Consider the following 22,671-nt stretch of genomic DNA (forward strand, 5'->3'; position numbering starts at 1 on the left):
GACACCTCGCTCAGCTCCCACCTTGTTCAGGCATTAGGGCCGTGTGGGGCTGCCTGCAGTGAGCCCACCGAGATGGGTAACCCTGCAGAGATGGGTGAACCTGGCAGCAAGGGCAAGCAGAAGGGCAGTGCCACACACATGGCCCTGTGGCTGGAACTCATCTCAACAAACAGAACCAGGCCCTGGCCTCAGCATCCGGGCTCACTGCGGTGTTCCTGTGCTTCCCGCAGAACATGGGCACTGCATCCCCTGCTGTGCCCATCGGTGGCGCAGGCTGGGCTGCACAGCACCCTGGTAATTGTCGTGTGTGTGTGGCTGGAGGCAGCAGCTGGATTGCCTTTGTTTCCTCACAGCATGTCAGTCTTCATTACACCAGAGAGGAATGAAAATGGATTCACTTTTGTCCCAGCCAGAATGTGGCAGCTGTTTAATTTCAATTAACGTGGCACTGAAAAGAATAACACTGCGGCAGTAATTAAAGTGAGACGGCTCCAACCCCAGTGCTGCTTGGCATGTGGTGCCGGCTCACCCAACAGAGAACTGCTTCAGCCCCGTGTTCTCCCAGCAGCAGGCAAGGAGGGCAAGCAGCCTGGCACGGCTCGGCATGGCTCAACACAGTGCAGTGCTGCTGGGAAATGCTGTTCCCTTGCACTGGCAGAAGCTAAGGCTAAATTCAGCACAGCAGTTCTGCACAGCAGTGCCAATTCCTAGCTAAAACACCACTCATGGAACTGTGAAGTGTGGTGAGGGCATGGCAGGTGGAGCTGGGAGCTCATCTGTACCAGGTCAGCTCTTCTAGGCCTTCCCACACCCATGGGCACCACACCTACCCCTGAGCCTCCAAGCAGTGTTAGGGCTGTGCTGAGCCCCCTTGGACCCCATTTCCCCCAGCAGCTGTGCCAGACCCCCGTGCTGCGGGCATTGCGCTGCCGGAGCTGCCAGACCCAAGCTGTTTGGGTACCACAGCTCATGCAGCAGAGGGATCAGTGCTGTGTTTTTTCCCACTATTGATCTGGTGCTTTAAAAGGGGAAAAAAATCTCCCTGGCTGTCTAAACACTATTGATCCATGCCGGGAAGCCGCACAGACAGGGAAGGGCGTGGAGAAATTGAAATTTAATTTCCGACAACTTGTTCCTGTTACTTTTACCTTTTTGGACAGAAGCACGGAGCAGCAGCCGCTGTCGATGCGGTCGATCCCTCCTCTGGCAGCACTGTGCAGCTCTGTGAGCCCTGCCGGGATGCAGCCGTCCCAGGATACGGCACCTATGGCACCAAGCACAGCTCCGCTCTGCACCTTGGCAGCGTGGCTGGAGTGCGGCACAAGGATGGCACAGAGACATGAGGGTGTGAACACCTGAGATTGGCACGAGGCTGCCAGAAGGTTCAGCCCCTGACAGCACTGGGCACAGTGGTGGTTTCCTGTGCAACAACCTGGGCCAGGCACAGTCACCGGGTTCTGGTTCCAGGCATTGTCCTCAGAACAAGACCAGGGCTGGGCTGCAGTGGGAAGAGTGCCATACTGTGCCGGGGATGCAGCATGGGCAAGGGGGAAAATGGTGCAGGGAGGTGAGAGCTGCAGGCACTGCTGGGGCCCTGCACCCTGGAGAGGAGGGACTGATGCTGCTGGGGTCGGGTGAGCCCCGTGTGCCTTCACTTCACAGGCAGAAGGTGCTTTTGGGAGCTGCAGCACCAATGGTGTGAGCAGGCCTGGGTGATGTCCCTGGCTGCCCCCTTCCACGGGACCCAGGGCTGTCTGTGTTGTCTTAATCCATGCTCTGGTCTCTCCAGTAGAGAGAATGTGACCAGAATATGGCACCTGCAGGGAGGTTCCTGCAGTGAGATGCCAGCCTAGGGAGACCCAGGGAGGGCTGCGAGGGGCAGAGGTGACCATGGCAGAGCTGAGCAGCCACATCCAGCAGCACCAGCAAGAGATGGAATTCTGTCAGTCCCAGGTAAGCAGTGCTAGGCAGTGGGTGTGCAGTGCAGGTTGGTGGGCAGGCAGTGGGGAGGCCCTGGCAGCCATCACCTGTACCAACAGAGAGCCCCCCAGCCTGGGACCTGGGAACAGCGCGAGGGCTCGGGGAGGAGCATCCGGCTCTGCTGCAGCTGCACTGGTGCAACTGTCACCATTTTTCACACCTTGCTCCCGTCCACCTTGCTGGGGGACAGGAGACACTGCCACCATGGGAAGGGCACGAGGGTCTGTGGCAGGGACCAGGGGCCAGGAGCTTGCCACAGGTTACACCAGCATGCTGCAGAGCTGGGCAGCAGTAGTGCCTGAGACCCCCAGGAGATGGCTGAACACACACTCGGGGAGAGGTCTTCACCCAGCAGTCCGGTGCTGCTTGCTGACCAGAACCTGGTCCCGCAGCACGTCTGTCCAGCCCCAGTGTCTGTCAGGGGCTACAGGGTGGGCTGACGCCAGGTACCACTCACAGATATGAGACAAACAAGCTGCTGCTCACGCTGTGTCCTAGGGCCAGAGAGAAGCAGTAGTGCTGGAGCCACAGCATGGAGGGGCCCAGACACGCCAGGACTCACAGCAGCAGGACATGCCAGCCTTCCTACAGATGCTGCAGGTGGACCTGGACATCTGCAGGGACCTGAACAGCATGCGGCTGGCCCAGCTGCATCTGCAGCAGCGTGTGGTGGAGCAGAAGCACCAGGACTTGATCTCTCAGAAGCATCGTTACCAGGCAATGATGGAGCAGGTACCGCTGCCCGGTGCAAAGACCACAGGCTGGGCTGTGCAAATTCCCCACCCTCAGCCACATGTCCCCTGCAGCCATCTCAGACCCAGCGAGGCACCACTACTGCCCAACAGCACTGCAGAGGGCAGTGAGCAGCCCGCAGAGCACAGGGCACATTCTAGCTGCCTTCCGCAGGGCGAGAATGCAGCACCACACTCCCAGCTCCAAGCAGGCACAGTTGCTGTGGGCCTGTCTGCTCAACAGAGCAGAGCTGGGTGACTGCAGCCCCCATGTGGCATCTGCAGCCTGGGATCCATGGAGCTGGGCTCACTGCCCTCCTCCACACCCCAGCATGGGTCAGGGGCTGCTGCCTAGGGCTGCTGGGGGACAGGAGACACTGCCACAATGGGAAGGGCATGAGGGTCTGTGGCAGGGACCAGGGGCCAGGAGCTGCAGCCCCATGGGGCTGGCCATGTCCCTTTGCCAAAAATCCATCCAAAAGCCCACTACCATCAGGCTGTCCCAGCCCCTCCATAGGCAGAACATGACACAGTGCACCCTGCTGGGGGCCCACGCACAGCACTGCACCTCTCCACAGGACCAGAAGGACACATCTCAGATAGAGGCCACCTCTGCATATTCCTGTAGTAGTTCCGGTGCAAGTAATGATCTCCTGGAGGAGTACACAGAGCAACTCGAGCAGGTCCGTGCCTCAGGCACAGTGCCAGTGCGGACTGCTAGGAGCTGGCAGGCAATGTCCCAAGGTGCTGCTCCCACAGGTGGCCATGCAAGCAGGTAGAGAGCACTGCAGACAGAGGTGGGAAGTCCAGGAGCATCAGTACTGGTCGTCGACAGGGCACAGCACTGCTAAGGAAGGTAGGAGGGCATGGAGAGGACTTCTATGTTAATGAGGCCAGGACAAGTGGGGCCTGCAGCCTGCTGCTTTGGCAGCTCCAGCATGGAGCCCATGGCTGCCATGTTCATGTACTACAGCAGCACTCAGGGTATCCTGGTGCAATGAAGGGGAAAGGGTAAGAAGGATCTCTGTGAATTTGAGGCATCACTGGTTGCAGAGTTACAGGGCAGCGTTACCCCAGGCAGTTCTGGAGTGGTGGGCAGGTAGCACATGGCCCATAGCACGCAGGGTCCTGAGCATTGCAGGAAGCAGCCCAGGAGCTCTGAGGAGATTCAGTGTCCCAGATCTGCGCTGCAGGGTTGAGTCCTGCTCCTCTTCTCTCAGAAGCCCAGGGCAGGAGGAGGCAGTGCCAGCAAGCAGCCCTGTCTCGAGCAGCCCAAGTCCCAGCACGGTCACTGGCAGCCCAGAGCTGCCTACAGCACAAGAAGGAACAGCTGCAGCCACGTGCAGGGAGCACCATGCAGTGCACAGAGGAACAGCCGTGCTCTTGTGCAAAGAGCAGCATGCAGCACACAGCTGACAGCAGCATAGTGGAGCCGCGAGCGCCGCAGGAGGTAGCAGAAAGCAGGTATGTGGGCCCTGATCCCATGCCCCAGCACAGGCAGAGCCCTGCCCTGTGCCCTCTCTGTAGAGGGAGGGGACCCAGGGCTGCTGCAGTTGTGGCCGTGCTTGCAGGGAGATGGCAGTGTGGCTCCAGATGGAGCTGAGCCAGTGGCAACAGAAGCAGCAGGTGACTCTGGAGCAGTCACTGCAACACATGCATGCTGCTGCCCATGCCAAACAGGAACTACAGAAGAGCCAAGAGCAACTCCAAGCCCTGAAGAAGCAGGTAGGCAGCAAGCCAAGCTTCAGGCACTAGGGGGGCTCAGCCTGGTGCACCAGGCACCCCAGTGTCTGCAACAAAGCCCATGCAGCACAGAGCTGGAATCCACAGGGAGAGGGCACAGGAAGCAGCAGTGGCACAGCACTGTGGCCTCCACTCATGTGCAACCTTTCTGCAGCTAAAGGCTCAGAAGGAGCAGAACCGGACCCTGCAGCACAGCCTGGAAAAGCAGCAAGAGGTGCTGACAGCCACCAAGGCTCGGGAGATGCAAAGCTTGCAGCAGCTCAGTAGACACAAGCAGACAATCCACGACCTACAGCAGAAAGCAGCCTCGAGCAGAAAGAAGGTGGCAGAGCTGCTACAGCAGGTGATGGCAGGAAGAGGGCAACCACATGGTGCAGCCAGCTGCCATGCAGTTCCCTCTGTCTCAGCTGGAGAAGGATAGAGCCCACAGCACTGACCCTGGGTGCAGCTCCAGCTTCCTCTGTCTGGCCACTCCCACTCCAAGACCCATCCTTTTTCATGCAGGTGGAGGAAGTGGCATCCCTGAAGGCAGAGCTGGCCCAAGCCCAGAGAAAGATAGGCCACAATCTTCCACTCCTTTGTCGTTATGAGAAAGAGAGGCAGCAGCTCCACAGGGAACTGGAGAAGCAACAGAGGGCCCAGGTGCAGAGCCAGCAGGAGGTAAGCATGGCCCAAGCCTTCCCACTAGGCACCTGTGCTAAGCCTGCACGTCTCTCATCACCTCTGTGCCACCGGCAGGCCCGCTCCTTCCAGGAGAAGCTGCAAAAGCTGAGCAGCCAAGTTCAGTACTGGCAGGAGTTACACCAGGACACTCAGCAAACTCTGGCTAGACGGGAAGATGAGCTGTCTGTCTGTAATGCGGAGATGGATTTCAAGGAAGAATTCATCAAGGCCATGAGACAGGCTCAGGCCAGGAACAGGCAGAACCAGAACCACAGCCCAAGGGCAGGAGGAGTGCAACCTGAGCCCCAGGCACCGCTGAAGGACAGATCCTGGCCTACAGGCAGGACAGAGGTGGAAAGGCCAGGCCACGAGTGGGTTAACTGCAGAGCCAACAAGGGAGGAGGTGGTGGGTCTGTAAGCAGCAGCAGTGCTAACATCTTGTTCTTCTTTAAGTAGTCCACTTTTCTCTGTTGCTAGAAAGGAGCCCTCAGTATGAAATTAAGAGTTTCTGTCCAGACTGCTGAGGTAATGATTCCTTCATTCCAGAGCAGCTATCCCAAAACACAGGCAACTGCGGACTCACAGCTCAGCCCCAAAGGCTGCTGCCTCCACGCAGCTCTGCTCATGCACCTTCCTTCTGCCCTGGGCATGTAGAGGCTGAGTAGAGCACATGAGTTCACACACAGCACAGAGTATTGTTTTTTTCAGGTAAAAACCCTGCACTCTTCCCACACCCCAGCCTGTTCTAACAGGTTGCACCAGGACAGGAATCTGATGCTGATCAATAACAGCCAGAATGTGAAAGAGCAGATGTGAGTAAGAAGAAGCCTTACACAAGTAGAGGGGAGCCGATGGCTGCCTTCTCACAACTAATTCAGCCTACACCTCATTTTCAGGCAGTCAAATGAGAAGCAACACCACAAGATCCAGCAGCAAGTCAAGCAGGCTGCAGAGTTCACAGGCAAAAACCAGTAAGTAATGAACACGGGGAGTACATCTGAGCACTTACTGCCACCCACAGGGGTGCATGGGACAGATGAACTGCTGGATTACCCAAGTTCCTGCAAGGCCAGCAGAGCAAGGCTGTCTCTGCACCAATAGCTTACCTCACCTTATCTCATTTCCTCTGCCTATCCTCCAGGCATCTTCAAGACACACTGGACAGCTTGCATGTGGAAAACACATACTTCAGGTCTAGAACACATGTACAGTACCACAATCATGAGCAGATGAAGGTGAGCAGAGTAACAGTCAACCTGGCCCAAAACAATGCTAAGCTGATGCTCTTTTGTGTACAGGGACAACTAGGCACTAGCTGCCTGCCCAGGATACAAGTCATGGAATACTCGCATTTGCATTAGTCCAGCCCAGATCTAGGCCAGGCACAGGTTGTTTTTGTCCTCCATGCCAATGTATTTCTTTGCCTTGTCCCAGGCTCTACAGGGCAACAACCTGACTGCACGAGCCCTGCAGAACTTGGCAGGGTTGTCTCTGCCTGGAACTTACCTCCAGGATGAGAAGTTACACAAAACAACGGAAGGGTTAAAGACTCACAACCTTTAAACAAATAAAATTATTTCTCTTCTGTAGCAAAAATAGTACAGAGCATCAAAGCCTTCTTGGGTCACAGGCTGTAGAGAGCAGTCAGAGGAACTGAGCCCTAAAACTCAGCAGCTCCTGGGGAGTCTTTATGCCTCAAAGCAATGAGCACTCCCTTCTCAGAGGCCGAAGCGGGCTGGGGTGCGTCGTGGCGTCAGGGGCTCCCCCTGCTCCTTCCGTCCAGGCGTATAGATTTTAGTACATCTGCCAGGAAAGGACAATGGCGATTAGTGTAAAATGAAAACAACTCTTGCGCCAGGAACACCTGTGGGAAAGTTGGGATCCTCCATGCAGCTTACTACTGCTCTTAAGCAGGAAACCCACAGTGTCAGCACTCACCTTGCACTGCCTAACGGGTTACGGCGCTCCTGCTCCTCCCGGCGGGCACGCAGCTGCTCCTCAGCCAGAGCCATCTCTTCTTCCATGGCGGATACTTCCTCCTTTGCACGTCGGCGGTTCTCCTGCAGTAAAGCAGCAGCAAATCAGGAACAGGTAGAGCCCTGCACAGCAGCAGACTTTCCACAGGCCCACAACCCTGATCTCTCTAAGTAAAAACAAGACAAAAAACTAGCTTGAACTTCCTCCATCATAACAAGTGTGCAGTGGGGCTGTATGCAGCAGGAACCCCACCCAGGCACACATTCTCCCTTCCAGTGTTGTAGCCCGCTGTTTCTGTCTCCCATCTGGTCCTGGAAAGGAGAATTCACCTGACGTGATTTGCCAGCATGTTTGATACTGTAGAACATGGGGCCCAACTCTGCCAGCCACTCTCCATCCACGGCAGTGACACACTGCATGTATTCCTGCAGGAACAGAAGGAAAGATCCAGTTAGCAGGATGATGAGGGCCTGGGCATCACTGACAGAGACATGGCAGCTCCCTCCCTCCTCCACTTCTTGATGGCAGTTCTCTTTTCCAGACAATTCCTCCTGACTTCAAAAGCTACGACCTGGAGTTAGTGAGACTAACAGACATCCCATGTAAGCAAGGAAGATATCACAAAAGAGACAAACAAGACACTGCAGACTACACAGATACACCCAGTTGCTAGAGATGAGAAAAGCTGAGAACAGGACCTTCCAAGATGCTACTATCAAGGCAAAGCTTCTCAGCTCCCTTGGAGCATTGCTCACCCTTCCTGCTAGCTCTCAGCTCAAGCTTACCTTGGTGGTCATGACCAGCTCATGATATACAATGTAGTCCGGTGTGTAGCCCATGCCAAAGAGGGAGCTGGTGGGGTGCAGGTGGCAAGGCATACCTGTACGGATATTGACGTACTCCCCAATGCCCTGCACAGGAAAAGTGTGGTTAGCACACCCATTCCCAGTGGGGAGGGTCTCTTATCACACAGATGAGTAGAGACCCCTCTCACTTTCAGCTTTGCAGCTTGATGGAAATACGCAGCACAGATACACTTCCTGACAACATCCCAGTCAGTACCACAGGATGCAAGGCTCATGCGCTGCTGCACCATAATGTCCTTGAGCTGGGCACGCACCTCCCGCACCTGCACAGAAACACAACAGTCACATCCCTCTCCCATGTAAGGTTCCTTCTCCAAACCTCATTGCCGCAGCCTCACTTTCCGCATGGCCTTGGCGTGAATGAAGTGCTGGTTGCACCACAGAGTAGAGTAGTTGTTGTTCTTCCACTGCAGGTAAACATTCAGGTAAGTTAAGTGATCACTCTCTGGGACAGCAAATTTCTCCCGCACTTGGTCACTCTCTTCCTCTCGGCCCTGAAGAGCAAGCAAAGAACACGTCAGTCAGACTGCAGATGAAGGCCCCAAGCTGCCGAAAGATCAAACAAGTACCTTAGGCCGATAAAAGATGGCAGGCACAGACAACATGGAAACAATGAGCAATATCTCAGAGCTGCAACCCATATCACATGAAACAATGAGCATTTTGGAGAGCGCAGGATCCAATGGGAACTCCACCATCAGACGTCCTGTTGAGGTCAGACCACCTGGAGGAATATTGTAAGAATCAGCAGGTGGGCAGGTCCTAGCAGTTCTGTGTGAACTGACAACCTGCCCCTGTAGCCAGTACCTGTGTTATCCAGGGCCCCCAAAATCCACAACTGGTACATGGAGTTGAGCATGTTGTCCTCAGGGGGCGGATCCATGAAGTGGAACTGCAGCAGGTCCTGTACCCCCAGAGATTTGAGCAGAAGCACTACATTGGCAAGGTTGGTGCGCTGGATCTCAGGCACTGTGGTTGTCAGCAGCTCGTTCTTGTAGGCGCTCTGGGTGTAGAGCCTGGGGGAAAGATGCCAAGAGCGTGCCCCCTCCCCTTCAGGCCACTGTATTCCTCACTGAATGACCATCCATTCCCAACCCAAGCAGGCACAGCACAAAGCAGCAGCTCTGCACTCAGCCATGCCAACAAGCAGGACCCTAAGGAAATTCTTCCTCAGGTCACTGTGCAGCCTCCCCAGCACATAAGAGCACCTGCAGCACAAAGGTACACCTCTCTCACAGTCTTTCCCTGGGTGCAAACCAGCCTCAAAGAAAAGCCTTGAGAAAGCTGCCTTTGGCTTAGCTATTAACCTGAGAGTATTCAAGCATCTGGTTCAGGAAAGGTGGAAAGAGTCACAAGTGAAGATTGGCAAGGGAAGAAATGAGAGCATGCTCCGTTCTCTGCAGAGACACTGGGTCCAAACCAGAAACCTCAAGGCCTGTCCAAAGACCTCATCCCCACAATAAGCTCAAGACAATGAACAGCTATCTCTTCAGTAAGGAAAAAAATATGTAGCCAGATGTCCAGACGTGAATTATGATAAGAATAGGAACACCAGTAATGAGCCTACCTGAAGCAGTGACCTGGGCCTGTTCGGCCAGCTCGACCAGCTCTCTGATTGGCATTGGCTTGACTGATAGGGTAGATCTGCAGTGCATCCATGCCTATACGGGGATTGAAAACCTGAAGGGTGCAAGGAGAGCAGACTGAAGAAAGAGAACGGCTGGGTCACTGTCACAGAGCTCAATCAACCCAATGCCAGAGATCCATGAACAGTATAGAAAACCTTTGCTTACCTTCAGCTTGCAGTATCCAGAGTCAATAACAAACATGATACCATCCACTGTCAGTGAGGTCTCTGCAATGTTAGTGGCAACAATGCACTTCCTGACCCCATCTGGAGCCTGCAAACATATCGCACATCAGTCAAATTCCATGGGCAACAGCCTCTGCACCACTGAGGAAGACTGCAGAGCAGCCATACAGAACTTAGAAGGACATGGGTGACTTCTTGGGAAGTTAAAGGGGGCACATGCTTTCCCTTGCGCTGTAAGTACCACACAAAAGACATCTCTGCAGTTCTCTCTCATGCCCAGTAGCCTTCCCTGTGCTAGTTTCATCTCTGCCCAGTCCCATCAGAGTACACATCAGCACCTTCTGGAAGATCTTGGCTTGTAAGTCCGATGGCAGTTGAGAATAGATAGGCAGTACAGCAAGTGCAGGTGCTTTCTCCAGCTCCTCAAGGTGCTCCACAATTTGTTCTGAAGTCACCTAGACACAGAGAGGAGTGTTAACATACGATTAAGAAAGTACAACTCAGAATCACAGAATTGCAGGGGTTGGGAGGGACCTCAAGAGATCAAGTCCAACCCTTTCCCACAGGCTGAACAGACCCAGGTTACTCAGCCTTTCCTCATACATGAGATGCCCCAAAGATCTTTTATCATCTTTGTGGCCCTTTGCTGGACTTCTAAGAGATCCCTGTCTTTTTTGACCTGGGGAGCCCAGAACTGGATACAGTATTTTAAATGTGGCCTCACTAGGTCAGAGCAGAGAGAGAGGATCACTTCCCATTACATGCTGGCCACCCTCTTTTAAATGCACCCCAGGATAACATCGGCTTCTTGGCCACAAGGGCACACTGCTGGCTCATGGCCAACGAACTCACCTCAATATCCTCCTGACCAGGCATGAAGACAAGGATGTCTCCAGGTGCACCAGACAAATGGACCTGCAGAGCTTGTTTCACTGCAGCCTCCACATAATCCTCTTGTGGTGTCTGAAAGACACAGTTCACATTAGACACCAGTAATCTCACCTGCCCCACTTTGTGTATAAGACTGCATTATAACATAGCTATTCCTTGTCTTTCCTCTCTGATCACTGCAGAGCGGGGCATACGCAAGGTACAACTCTTACAACCCCTTCACAACACAAACTCTCTCTACTACATTGACCATACCTTACTGAAAAGAATATCAACAGGAAAGGTGCGCCCAGGAATGTGGAAAATGGGAACATTCCCAAAAAAAGAGGCAAATTTATCAGCATCCATAGTGGCAGAGGTGACAACAAGCTTCAGATCCGAGCGTCGCGCTACCACCTAGAAAACAGATAAAAAGGACAATAAGCAAGTGATATTTGTACGTGGGTCCAGACTTCTTCCATCACTTCTGAAAAAAAACCAGCAAAGGGCTGAGCTTCCACTGTACTCTAGAAATACTAACCACTAATGCCAGGGTACACCAACACACCAGTTAAAAAGACAGGCTGTCCCCTGAGAAAGCTGAGAAAGTCTTATACTTGCAAACACCTCTGTATCTAGAGCTACTTTATACCAGCAAACCTTTGGCAGCACACTAAGGGGGAGATTTAAGAAACAAAGAACAAGATGTTTAAGCAGCAAGTGCAGTCAGAGATGTGGCAGTCTCTGTTCATCATCTCTGCTCTGATGTGGGAGAAAAGCACTGTTCCTGCCACTGTTCTGCCCTAAGACCAGCTCAACTGCCCTATGTCACCATCTTCCTGTAGTCCAGGCTCACACACACCTCCCGAAGCAGGCCAAAGAGCACATCAGTATTGAGTGAACGCTCATGTGCCTCATCCATGATGATAGCACTATAGTTGTCCAAGTCAGCTTCTCGTAGCGACTCACGAAGGAGGATCCCATCTGTCATGTATTTGATTATTGTGTTCTCTGACGTGCAGTCTTCAAAGCGGATGGCATAACCCACCTGGGGGGCAGAGATATCAGCAAGTCTTCAACAGTCTGCACATGCACTGCCTAGAGGCTGCAGGCCTACACATGTTGCCAGACTCACCTCCTCTCCCAGGCGCACTCCCATCTCTTCACTGACCCGCTTGGCAACTGACATGGCTGCCACTCTGCGGGGCTGCGTGCAGCCAATCATGCCATAGTCTGTGTAGCCATCCTCATGGAGGTACTGCGTCAGCTGAGTTGTCTTACCACTCCCCGTCTCCCCTACCACAATCACAATGCTGTTGTCCCTGAAGAAAGGAAAACAATATTTAGTCATATACCACAAAGACAGGCTTCTTCATTCATAGCTCTGGCTGGCCACCCAAAAGTTGTCCTACTTTCGCAGGAAAGCTGCTATCAATCGCAAAAAGCAATAGGCCGTTTTCTGAGGGTACAGCTTCCAAACAGAACACATATCTAGGTGAATTTCTCACTTGGGATCCTGAGACGTAAGCCAAAGCCCCAGGGTTGCACTATGACCAGTTTCCTAGCAGTCATACCTGAGGATGGAAAGCAGTTCCTGCTGCACAGCAAAGATGGGCAGATATTGTCTTTGCTCCAGAATTGACTTCTTCTTGGCAAACTCACTCCTCGCTTCACTTTTTTCTTTCATATGTTCAGCAAACTTCTGCTCAGTCCTAAGGAAACATGAGAAGTGTTGAAGCTGTCTCCTCACACACTTTGCCTATAGCATAGGCATAACACCACCAGCTAGGCAGAAGTCATTCAAAGGCTCCTACCTGTAATCCACTTTGCCATCTTCTGTCACCATATCATCCTTCTCCTCCTCCTTCTTGATCCCCATAATGTCTCCCAGTTTTGTGCCTGCCAGCTCCCAGTGTTTATGCTGAGCCTGGAAGCGCAAAGAGCAGTGTAAGTACCACAGTGGGGACTGAAAAATCATTCTCCTCCAGTCCCACTTCTAAGGCCAGAAAAGCATGTTTGCCTCAATCCCCTGGTGCTAAACACACACTCCATTCCCTATGTCAAGTCTCCTTCTTCCAAGCAAGTTGGGGCAGAATTTTTTAGACATTGGTCTGAATAAAGACACAGCAAGCACAGGATGATCAACAGCCCTCTAAGACAATTGTTTCAGCTGCTGACCCATCCGTTAAATTTACACTTACACATACAAAAATCTAAACCAGAGCTAATCTTCCTGCTCTTGACAGATACTCTCACCATTCTGTTTTCTCTCACATTTGATATCAGGACTTCCTCCTTTCCACTCACAGTTTCAGATTCAGTTTACTATGAACATATCTATGCTTTCCTAACCACTATCACGTAAGCTTTAGAGAAAATCCCTCTACTAGGGAAACACCCACAAAGACTAATATACTACTTTCCTGTATATTCTTCCTCAGAACTCTTTTGCTGAGACATGATAAGATCTATCCTGCTACCACACTGAATGTTGACTGTGCCTGAGCTACACTGTATTCTTCCACTTGCTCTTCTCTCCCCAATCCAAATGCTCTTTGGATCAAACTCCCCTGCACAAGCACAGTGATTAACATGCCAGGCAGTGCCTAAGGAAGTCACAACAGCTACTTGTGAGACAATGGAATGAACTGGACTAACAGGATATATCAGATCACACAAATATGGGGAACACCTTACTATCACCATCAAAGCTTGTATTCTACAAAGCCCAAACAAAAGCAGTGAGGCATTACATAACACATATAATGATGTCTCAGCATACCCTTTTACGCTCCTTTTGCTCCCTGTGCTTGCGCACCAATTGGCTGCCCTTTCGGGCTATGATGGCCAAGTCGGAAGTGGCATCCTTTACAGGGATGACTGGCTCTGGCTAGAGGAAAGAGGTATTGTTTCAACACAGAGCTCACATCTGCGAGGCTCCCCATTGTCGGCACCATTAGCTATAGCTTCTACCTGTTTTGTGAAGACTATCCTCCCATCTAGGAAAGGAGGCACCAGATTATGCACCAGCAGATGCACTTTGGCTGAGTTATCCTCTTCGAAATCTTCATCCACTTCAATCCGATGAACCACACCACTGGTCAGCATGCGATTTGTCTCCCAGCGCTCGTTATCCTGCAGGAAAGAATGCATCAGAAGATTTTAACTATTATCTTCTGTTATCCAAAACTCAAGAACCACACATTACCCAAACTAATTCCAAGGCAATAAATTAAGCAACACAGCTAGCTGCAAAGCTCTACAAGACTGTGACCAACTGAAGATGGCTATCTCACTCTTAAAAGAGAAAGTTAAAAGCAGCTAACTACTGAAGGCAAATCTGTAACTGACTACAATACACAGTTACGGTACATAGCTTTAAGCACTGAAATGATCCAATGCTGCATCTGCTGGTATTCCTTCCCCAAAAGGGAAAGAGCTTGGACACTCAAAGAGAAAAATAAGTAAGCCTGGAATGTGGAGAAGTAACACTGAAGGTTTTAGGCTACAGAGCCCAAAAATAAGCATTAGGAAAGAAACATAACTAAAATAACAAAACAACTAATGATAAGTATGGGAAATGGAGACTGGCCACAGAACTGTCAATGCTGTCAACAGAACTGTCTCAAAGGAAATGGAAGGCAAACAATCTCTACATCCCTACCGTACACTGAATAAGCTAGAAAGCCTGGAGACAAACCTAGTCTTATGCTGAGGGAAGCAGCTCTCAGAGTCCTCCAGAGGAACAGTAGACAGTTGTAATAATGTAGCATCTGCCCCCTGTATAGCATAGCCCTTCAAATTCCTGCAGCCCTGAACACCCATCTACTGCAGTCACTCCAACTGTAAATTCTGACTCATGCAGGAGATGCAGGACCACACTTTCCAAAGGAACATAACAATAGTTTCCTTTTGAGCCTCTCATTTGGCATGGGCCAGGGCAAAGACAACCTTTTTTTTATCTGTCAGCCAAACCCATCAACAAGTGCGTCACTCCAGACGCAGCAAAACAAGCAGCCTCCACACTTGCAGAGCAGCCAGCTCCAACACCTTGCCCCTACCTCATTGATCTGCCGCCGCTGTGCAGAGATACGCTTCTGCTTCTGCTTGTGTAAGTGCTGCTCCCGCTTCTTCACATACTCATCGGAGGAGTAGGCCAAGGGGTTGTGAAACTCATCATAGCCCTCATCCATCATATACCAGTCCCGGTCCGCTTGCTAGGAGAGAGATGCAGTACTGAGCTACGTTGCTTGCCCAGCTGGGCTAGACTCTGGTGCCGCTCCTCACTCAGCCACTGGGAGAAAGCTGACTACCACCAGTACAATACCAGCTGCAGACCCAGGCCCCACTGGTGCTTTGGGCTAAGTGGCAGCAGCCAAGAGCCTGGTGTCTACTGAGCACCCTGCTCCCTGTCTGGGCTTCTTACCCGTTGGTCATCCTCCCACTGCTGGCGTTCTTCCTCCGTCTCAAAGGCAATGCCCTCCTCTCCGTCCTCACGCCGTCCTAAAGAAGGTGAGATGGTCAGCACAGGCCACCAACCCCACCAGGCTGTCGCGTGTGGAGGAAATCCCACAAAACCTGTCCTTGTGCTACACAGGGATTCTGTCACTGTCCAGCCTCAGCAGCCCACTCTAGGCTCCTCACCTCTACCTCTGGACAGTCGTGGTGTGGACCCCAGGTGTTTCCGGTCATCAGCCCACTCATTATATTTGTAGGATGGGGTGGGCAATGGTGTCTTATCTGAATACCTGCTCCTTACAGACCTGAGAAGACAGCACAAGAGAGAAATCAGTGCACAAAGATAAATGTCCATCTTACACATACCCTTCCCTTTCTTGCAGATCATCAGATCATAGATTGCACACCCAGCTAATGATACCTGTCTCGGTCTCTCCGATCTGTGTCCCGCGATGCCCGGTGGTTGCGTTCTGAGTCTCGATAGGAAGGTGTGGGTGAAGGAGATTCCCACTGTGAGCGGCGGGAACTGCTGTAACTGCTATCATCCTCCTCCCAGCTGGAGCGAGATGGCGTGGCTGCATCTAGCAGAGGAGACTGAGTGTGAAACAGTGTTCACACTGTGATCTTAAGAACCTATGGCCATTTTACACCTTCTAACAAGGAGCACAGAGAAGGTACCCATCTGCTCTCCTTCTAAAGGTATCAACTCCAAGGAAAATTGCCAGAGGACCACGTCTCTTATCACAGACTTGGAACAGACCCCACTGGGCAGGGACTGGCCAGATCTTCACACACACCTGGCAGATCATTCCCAGTCCCAAACTCCTGGAAGAGCACGAAGTTTTATGTGTGTCCTAACCACAAGTCTTAAAAAACATAGGCTTCTTCACTTGCACTCATACTAACAAAAACAGCAGAACCCTTCCTCTCCCCCACAATTAAAAACCTTTTCTTGTTAGGTCTCATCTGAGATCTCTACTGAGTCCCACTCCTACCTTTGGGACGATGCTTGGGACTCTCTGGTTCACTCCTCCTGCTGTTCCGCTCCAATGAGCCATCTCTTTCTGATCTGCTGCTGTGACGACTTTTGTCCCAGTCCTCTGCAGACAGAAAACAAGATCAAGCACCCCGTGTACAAACAAACTTCCCAAATCTGCCTAAAAAATACACTGAACGTTAGTCAAGGGCAACAGAGAGAATAAAGACTGAAACCTAAGCAGAAAGTAACAAAAGCCTCAAGAAGTTACCACGGTCCCGTTTACGATCGTGGTCCCGATCCCTACTGTGCTCCTTCTTCCGTTCCTTCTCCTTTGAGGAGGCAAAGACACCATGTTCACGACGCTCTCTTTCCCGCTGCCGGCTGCGTTCCCAAAACTCCTCACTGACACCACCTGTGTAGGAAGGTGTTTCCACATGGACGGAACGATAATGCCTAGAGAGGTAGAACAGAAGTTAAAAACATTCCACGGTGCTGAGGAATAGCTGGCCTCTAACTTGTCTCCTGCAGTTCTAGTCCTGATCTCTGCTACAGCAGACGCATGTGGTTGAGAATGCTCTCTCTCACAGTATACCCTGGCTTTCAGACATAAGCACTTCTAAGCAAACTGCTGCTTCCAAAGATCAGGAGGCAGAGGTGACGTGCACAGGCGACAGGTGTTTGCAGGCCTGGTAGCATCTCAGAACATTCCTGGCCTAACATCTCAGGGCAGGCACCAATCAGATACTTCCGAGTCGTCCTCACATCCAGAGATTTGAATCCCACAGCCCCGCTCCAGGGCCGGGGGTAGAGACCCCCACAGCACACGGCACACAGCTGCCGCCACGCTCACGGCCGGGCACCAGCAGGAATCCGGTGGCTGCCGGGGCGCGGCGGCCCGCAGAGAGCCCACCTGTCCTTGCGGGCGCTGCGACGGCTCCGATCCTCCTCCTCGTCCTCCTCCTCGTCGGGGCTGCCCGCCTCGTCGCGGCCCTCCTCCCAGTCCCTGTAGGAGGACACTCGGGACCGTTTTCCGCCCGTCCCCTCCTCCTCACGTTCGCGCCGCTTCTGGGCCGCCAGCACGTCCAGGCCCAGCAGCGAGGCCCGCGGCGCCGGCGCCTTGAAGACGTGCTGCTCGGCGGCAGCGCTGCGCGCCCGCGGGACCAGCCCGCCCGCCTCGGCCTCGGGGCCGGTCCCGGCCAGTCGGTGCAGCGACGCCTCGCCCGCCTCGCCCATCGCCGCCGGTCGCTACCACGCTGCGGAAGAACGGACTGCCGGGCCGCAGCGGGGACGCATGAGGCCTACGGACAGCCGCTCCGCGCGACGCAGGGCCGGCTCGACCCTGCTCCTGCCGGCAGTTGCCTCAGCGACCGCAACCCAACCCCGAGAGCGCCGCCATGGCTGCCCCACAGCGCTCCGCGAGAAGAGCCGCTCTAGGCCTCGTGCACCATAGACAGAACGGGCGGAGCTTGTAGGCGTCCCAGAGACCATAGAGTCCGACGGCCACTAAACGGAATGGCCCGCGGCTCTCTTGGCGGACTTCCGGCACGGTAACCCTATGACGCTACGAGGGCGCGACCGGAAGACCGCGGGACCGGGGCGGAAGGGGCGGGAAAGGCCCTGGAAGGCGGCTGTGCGTGGTGCCGCCCGCAGCGCTTCGTCCCTCGGCGTCTCGGAGAGGTAAAGGCGGCGCCGCGGCCCCAGCCCAGGACGTCGCCCAGCTGTCCCTGGCGCGTGTAGTCCTTCCGGGGCAGGTGGGACGGGCAGCACGGCCGCCTCCAGGAGCTCCTTCTGACTGGGTTCAGACGCAGCGCAGGGCACAGCACGGCCTGACGGCTCGGAGCCGTGAACCTCACCAGCACTTCGAGAGGTGCCGTGCAACTTAATTATAGCAATAGACAGCACTGTCCCACCGTCCCTCTGCAGCCATCCCGGCTGGGTGCAAAGCGACTTCTGGCCGTGCTCTGGGGCCCGTCTGGCTGCCTCGAGGCTGGCTCAGCCAAAAGCGCAGGCCAGAAGATGGGCTGCAGCCCTGGCCTGCCCGCGGGTGCACAGATCACAGCCCACACCCCGGTGTGGTCAACCACCACCACGCTCAGGGTAAATACGCAGCTGGAAGGCATAGAACATCTCCATGGCTGTCACAGACCAGCAGCAGAGCACAGGCAAAAGCACTGTAGGACACACAACTTCCCCACGGTCAGGAGAACCAACTTCAGTCCAGGTGAACAAGCGCTTCCCAGGATCGTGTCCAGAGCCAGCATATGAAAGCCAATGGTCAGATATCCCTGTTAGAACTGCAGACAGCACTGTGTCAGAACCAAGGCATCTGAGAAATAAAAGGGGTGGTGCAGGGTACACAGCACCAAGAAGAGCAAAGGATTACAGACAGCCATGGGTCGGCACTCATACCTACTCTTGTGAAAGGCTGCTCCTCAGGACCACAAACAGGTTTGGTGGAGCTCAGCACCATCATGCAATCCCATGGCGCAGGACAGTGGGGAATTGCTGCAGAGGGAACACTACATCCAAGTCACACAGCCTCACTAAAGGACAGGCAAGAGACTGCTGGAGGTCCAGGGTGAAGCAGCAGTTGCTGCCAAAAAGCCCCAGAGACATAACTGCTGTCAGAGGAGTGAGAAAATGGGGCCTTCCCATAACAAATGATAGAGCAAAACCACAGCTGTCTGAGCAAGGGGAAAAAACAGCTCCTGCCATCTGGAGGTGAGCGCCCCAGGTACAGGTACAGCTGGGGACACCACAATGAAGCCAGACACTGACTAGGAACAATGCAACACACAGATCCCTTGGCTGAGAGCTAACCATGTCCCTAGAGTCTGGGCAGCTGAAGGGGTGGCAGCAGAGCAACACACAAGACAAGGTAAGAGAAATGTTTATTAACTCTAGGTCAGGATCAGAACCCACAGGTTTAGCAAAGCACTGTACAGAGAGCAGATGAGGACAAGCGAGGAGAGATGTCACTCCAGAGGCTGTAGTGCATGACCCAGCACTAGCCAGAGGGAGCAGGAGAGGTTCCAGAACTGAAGGGCAGAAGGGATACCCAAAACATTGCTTGGGCTCTGGTCAGTACTCTAGGGAAGGTGGGCACAAGACTGTTCTTTCACTTCACTGCTGGCCTTCCTCCAGGGCCTTTCTCAGGTGGAACCTGACCACCGCTTGCTTTTGCTGGGGAACACAGCCTACAGGAAAGCCAAAAGTACAGCCCTAGGCAGTGGCATTAGTACAGAGACCCCTTCCCCAGCTTCCCACCAGTACAGCCCCAGCTCCTCTTACTGACCCTTCTCAAGGGCCAGGACCAGGGCATTGGCTTGGTCCCAACCTAACCACTCTGGAAACATCACAGCCATTCCTGGTTTGCCATGGCTCCTCTTGGCTAGATCTTGATCCTGCAATCTGTCAGCGCCGGTGATCTGCTCCAACTGCTTCCATGATGCTCTTGAACCCCTGCTCCCTAATCAGAAACAGTGCATGACAGCTTAGCAGGCCCAGCACTGCTGCTCAGCCCCAAAATGCCAGTCCCAATTCACGCGCAGGCACCCAGCTGCCACAGCCTTTCCTGGGTCCCTTGCTCACCTTAGCAGCTCCTCCAGCTCCCGCTTCACCGCTCCCACCACTGGGGGCCCATGGTACACTAGTGCTGTGTACATCTGTACAAGCGAGGCTCCAGCACGGATCTTCTCCAAAGCATCACGGCCACTGCTCACCCCACCCACTCCAATGATGGGCACCTGGCCTGTGGGCAAGTACAGAATCAGGACAGCAGGGGTGAGGACAGGATGCACCCTGAGCCCTGCCCTGTCCCTACCTTGGGTGAGGGCATACATCTCCCGCACTGTCTGTGTGGAAAGCTCCCGCAGGGGCTTCCCACTGAGGCCCCCAGACTCCAGGCGCTGTGTGCTCTGGAGGCCACTGGGGCGGCTGACGGTGGTGTTGCTGACAATCAGTCCATCCACACCAACCTGGAGGAGGCAGCAGCATAAGGACCCAGCTGCTGTGAACAACCGGGTCAACAAACAGGCTGACAGGCCAGCCTGGATGTCTCCCAGCAACATACCCAGCAGTCATCCCTCACTACCTGCAGTCCCAGAGGTCTGGTGGGATGCACACAGACCCTCAGACTTACAGCTAAACAGAATGTTGTCCCTCCAGCCAGCCAGAACTATAGGTCTGCTGTCCCTTCGGAGGGACCAGGACCACTGCTGTCTGGCACCATACTCAGGCAGAGCAGGAGGTGCACACACCCAGCTTCTCACCAGCCTCCCCTTCTTACCACCACTGTGCTGGGCCCCCACCCCCTCACCTCACATACAACACCAGCTATGTCCTGCTTGTCCTGCTCAGTGAGATCCGGGGCAATCTTCACCAGCACAGCTGGCTTACGCTCACATGGCAGCATGTCCCTCTCTGCCAGCACCTGCAGCAGGACACAAAGGAACAGTGTTTATTGGGGGCACCACCTGTACCCACAGCCACAGGTAGCATAGTGTCAGGCTCTTTTGTCCCCATACAGCACCAAAGGCACAAAAGGCCTGGGGCGTACAACACACACGAGTTGAGGGCCCAGGCAGAACTGTGGTTACTTGTGATGCCATGATGTAGGTGGCTTGCAGGAGCAGAACATAGAGCAGTGCCTCACTATTCACCTGCCACTTCCTAGAGAACAGCACTCCCGTGCACAACACTGGCTCACAGATTCAGTAGTTGATCAGAGGACATCTTGGTGGCTTTGCTCACCAACCCAGGAAGCCTCTCTCCTCCCTGCATTGGAGGTGCTCCTCACCCACCTTGGTCAGCAGGTCCCGCAGCTCAGCCTTGCCCTGAAGGTCCCGCAGCCCTGGAGTATTTGGGCTTGACACATTCACAACCAAATAGTCAGCTAAGGGGCCCAGCGTCTGGACTCCAGCCACGTAGTCAGCTGCAGCATCTGTAGAGCTCTTGTTCTTGCCCAGATTGACTCCAAGAGGCATCCCCACTGGAATGCAGAGATGCCTGAACCAGTACAGAGGGACCACCCAGGGGCCAGAGCACTGGACAAGAAAGGCCCTGTACCAGCTAAAAATTGAGGTGAGGATGAGTTTCCTAGAGCTGGACCTCAGACCATCCTCCAGCCACAGAAGCATTGCTGCAGCTGGCCCAGTCAGCATTTCCCAGCACCACTGTCTCCAGACAGACCACTCAGAGAGACTGCCCTTGGAAACCACCCAGCTGGAGCCCTATTGGCTCTGCATACTTCCCTTGGCCTGCAGCTAGCTTGGTGCCCCCCAAATCCATTCTGCCAATCCCTAGAGCAAAGCCTTACAAGCTTGTCTCACCAGTTGTGAGCTTGAGCTGTGCCTCCTGGCGGGCCCGCAGCCTACGCTCCACCGCAGCATGGCCATGGCTGTTGAATCCATATCTGCATCAGAAAAAGTGGTGTTCAGGGCCGGTTGGTGCTTACCAGGCCTTGGCAGGAAAAGAGAGCAACAAGGGGAGCGGCCTGGCCCCGTGGGTCAGCTCAGGACACAGTCCAGCATTCAGGTGACAGTTGTGAGCACCCACAGTACCCTCTGCCCGCCCCGCACCAGCAGCAGCCCCTTCCAGCGATTTGTGAAACCCCACCTGTTAATGACTGCCTCGTCTTCCACCAGCCGAAAGACTCTGGGCTTGGGGTTGCCCTCCTGAGGCTCGGGCGTGACAGTTCCCACCTCCACAAAGCCGAAGCCCATCCTGTACAGCCCGTCCACAGCCTCGCCGTGTTTGTCGAAGCCGGCCGCCAGTCCCAGCGGGTTGCGAAACCGGAGCCCGAGGACGCGCACCTCCTGCGGGGAAGCGCCGCTAAGGCAGCGGCAGCAGCAGCCGCCCCGGACGTTTCTCCCGCACGAACGGCCCCGCGATACCCTCACCGCCTCCCACCCGGGGCCACCCCACGAGCCCCCGCCGGGACCCTCCGCCGTCGGGCAGGGCTCGGCCGCCTCCCTGCCGCCCGCTCCCGGCGCCGCACCCTCCTTCGCCTCCCCCCGCCTCTCCCTCCCGGCCGCGGAGCCGTACCAGCGCGGGGCTGTCGGGACGGGCGGGCGGCAGAAGCCCGAGGGCGGCAGCGCGCAGGGCCAAGCCGTGGGCGGCCTCCGGGGTGACGGCGCGGAGCGCGGGCATCACCGCCGCGGAGTAGAGCCGCTCGTCGCCCGCCGCCAGCGCCGAGCCCAGCAGCAGCAGCCCGCAGCCTCCCAGCGCCGCCGTCAGCAGCCGCACGCGCCGCCGCATGAGCTCCGCAGCCCCGCTCCCGATCCGCGCTCTCCGCCACGCGTCCCCTCGGCGCCGCCCCGCCCGGGCAGAGCCGCTTCCTGCAGTCAGAGCGCGGTTGGCGGAGGACGGCCCCTGGGCCAATAGAAACACAGCAGGACGCCGGGCGGGCAGCCGGAAAGCGAACGGAAGCGGCGCCAGCGAGGGACAAACGGGGCGGGGCCCGCAGGAACGGCCCGCGCGGCTCAGCGGCGTCGGGAGCGGGCGGGTTGAAGGAGAACGGGAAGGCACCAACCCGACGGCAGATCTTCGTCCACGGGACGTAACGTGCTGGTACCGACCCTTCTCTCTCTC

The 22,671-nt window shown here is 54.7% G+C and overlaps 3 protein-coding genes across 5 annotated transcripts; 1 reads left to right on the forward strand and 2 right to left on the reverse strand.

The window, feature by feature from the left end:
• The first annotated feature begins 1,419 nt into the window (after positions 1 to 1,419).
• On the forward strand, positions 1,420 to 6,680 carry PMFBP1 (polyamine modulated factor 1 binding protein 1). The gene is made up of 14 exons (XM_090149552.1): positions 1,420 to 1,634; positions 1,824 to 1,953; positions 2,479 to 2,712; positions 3,290 to 3,394; positions 3,471 to 3,567; positions 3,932 to 4,175; positions 4,283 to 4,436; positions 4,609 to 4,797; positions 4,959 to 5,114; positions 5,193 to 5,531; positions 5,826 to 5,929; positions 6,014 to 6,088; positions 6,259 to 6,352; positions 6,552 to 6,680. Exons 1-14 carry the CDS (start codon positions 1,555 to 1,557, stop codon positions 6,678 to 6,680), a joined length of 2,130 nt encoding a protein of 709 aa, XP_090005678.1. The 5' UTR covers positions 1,420 to 1,554.
• Positions 6,676 to 17,598, reverse strand: DHX38 (DEAH-box helicase 38). The gene is made up of 26 exons (XM_031615026.2): positions 16,991 to 17,598; positions 16,349 to 16,533; positions 16,097 to 16,201; positions 15,523 to 15,682; positions 15,288 to 15,406; positions 15,070 to 15,146; positions 14,705 to 14,860; positions 13,617 to 13,778; positions 13,426 to 13,533; positions 12,458 to 12,570; positions 12,218 to 12,355; positions 11,779 to 11,965; positions 11,506 to 11,691; positions 10,920 to 11,060; positions 10,626 to 10,736; positions 10,112 to 10,228; positions 9,754 to 9,861; positions 9,528 to 9,640; positions 8,768 to 8,976; positions 8,530 to 8,684; positions 8,299 to 8,454; positions 8,089 to 8,223; positions 7,880 to 8,005; positions 7,424 to 7,519; positions 7,056 to 7,177; positions 6,676 to 6,920 (listed from the first exon to the last, which is right to left on the reverse strand). Exons 1-26 carry the CDS (start codon positions 17,311 to 17,313, stop codon positions 6,836 to 6,838), a joined length of 3,693 nt encoding a protein of 1,230 aa, XP_031470886.2. The 5' UTR covers positions 17,314 to 17,598; the 3' UTR covers positions 6,676 to 6,835.
• Positions 17,599 to 18,954: 1,356 nt separating this feature from the next.
• DHODH (dihydroorotate dehydrogenase (quinone)) lies at positions 18,955 to 22,665 on the reverse strand. 3 transcript variants are annotated; one of them, XR_016470728.1, is made up of 8 exons: positions 22,126 to 22,665; positions 21,697 to 21,896; positions 21,411 to 21,493; positions 20,883 to 21,070; positions 20,399 to 20,512; positions 19,672 to 20,057; positions 19,376 to 19,549; positions 18,955 to 19,277 (listed from the first exon to the last, which is right to left on the reverse strand). XR_016470728.1 is itself a non-coding variant. In XM_031615070.2 (8 exons), exons 1-8 carry the CDS (start codon positions 22,336 to 22,338, stop codon positions 19,495 to 19,497), a joined length of 1,167 nt encoding a protein of 388 aa, XP_031470930.1. In that variant the 5' UTR covers positions 22,339 to 22,665; the 3' UTR covers positions 18,955 to 19,494. The 3 variants fall into 3 exon arrangements, 2 of the variants coding, with proteins under 2 accessions (XP_031470930.1, XP_031470929.1); XM_031615070.2 differs by having other exon boundaries at positions 18,955 to 19,549; positions 19,672 to 19,831; positions 19,904 to 20,057; XM_031615069.2 differs by having other exon boundaries at positions 18,955 to 19,549.
• Between the last annotated feature and the right edge of the window lie 6 nt (positions 22,666 to 22,671).

Source organism: Phasianus colchicus, chromosome 13 (assembly GCF_987193195.1).
Source record: "Phasianus colchicus chromosome 13, bPhaCol1.hap1.1, whole genome shotgun sequence".
NCBI lineage: Eukaryota > Metazoa > Chordata > Aves > Galliformes > Phasianidae > Phasianus > Phasianus colchicus.

Excerpts from the sequence above, each read along its gene's own strand:
- PMFBP1 (XM_090149552.1), top strand. The coding sequence starts at position 1,555 with ATGGTGCAGGGAGGTGAGAGCTGCAGGCACTGCTGGGGCCCTGCACCC. Across the intron at positions 3,395-3,470 it reads ACACAGAGCAACTCGAGCAG|GTGGCCATGCAAGCAGGTAG; the intron begins GTCCGTGCCTCA and ends CTGCTCCCACAG. Across the intron at positions 5,930-6,013 it reads CAGAATGTGAAAGAGCAGAT|GCAGTCAAATGAGAAGCAAC; the intron begins GTGAGTAAGAAG and ends CCTCATTTTCAG.
- DHX38 (XM_031615026.2), bottom strand. The coding sequence starts at position 17,313 with ATGGGCGAGGCGGGCGAGGCGTCGCTGCACCGACTGGCCGGGACCGGC. Across the intron at positions 13,534-13,616 it reads GGATAGTCTTCACAAAACAG|CCAGAGCCAGTCATCCCTGT; the intron begins GTAGAAGCTATA and ends TCTTTCCTCTAG. Across the intron at positions 12,356-12,457 it reads GATGGCAAAGTGGATTACAG|GACTGAGCAGAAGTTTGCTG; the intron begins GTAGGAGCCTTT and ends ATGTTTCCTTAG.
- DHODH (XM_031615069.2), bottom strand. The coding sequence starts at position 22,338 with ATGCGGCGGCGCGTGCGGCTGCTGACGGCGGCGCTGGGAGGCTGCGGG. Across the intron at positions 21,897-22,125 it reads GTCCCGACAGCCCCGCGCTG|GAGGTGCGCGTCCTCGGGCT; the intron begins GTACGGCTCCGC and ends GCTTCCCCGCAG. Across the intron at positions 20,513-20,882 it reads TGCGGGACCTGCTGACCAAG|GTGCTGGCAGAGAGGGACAT; the intron begins GTGGGTGAGGAG and ends GTCCTGCTGCAG.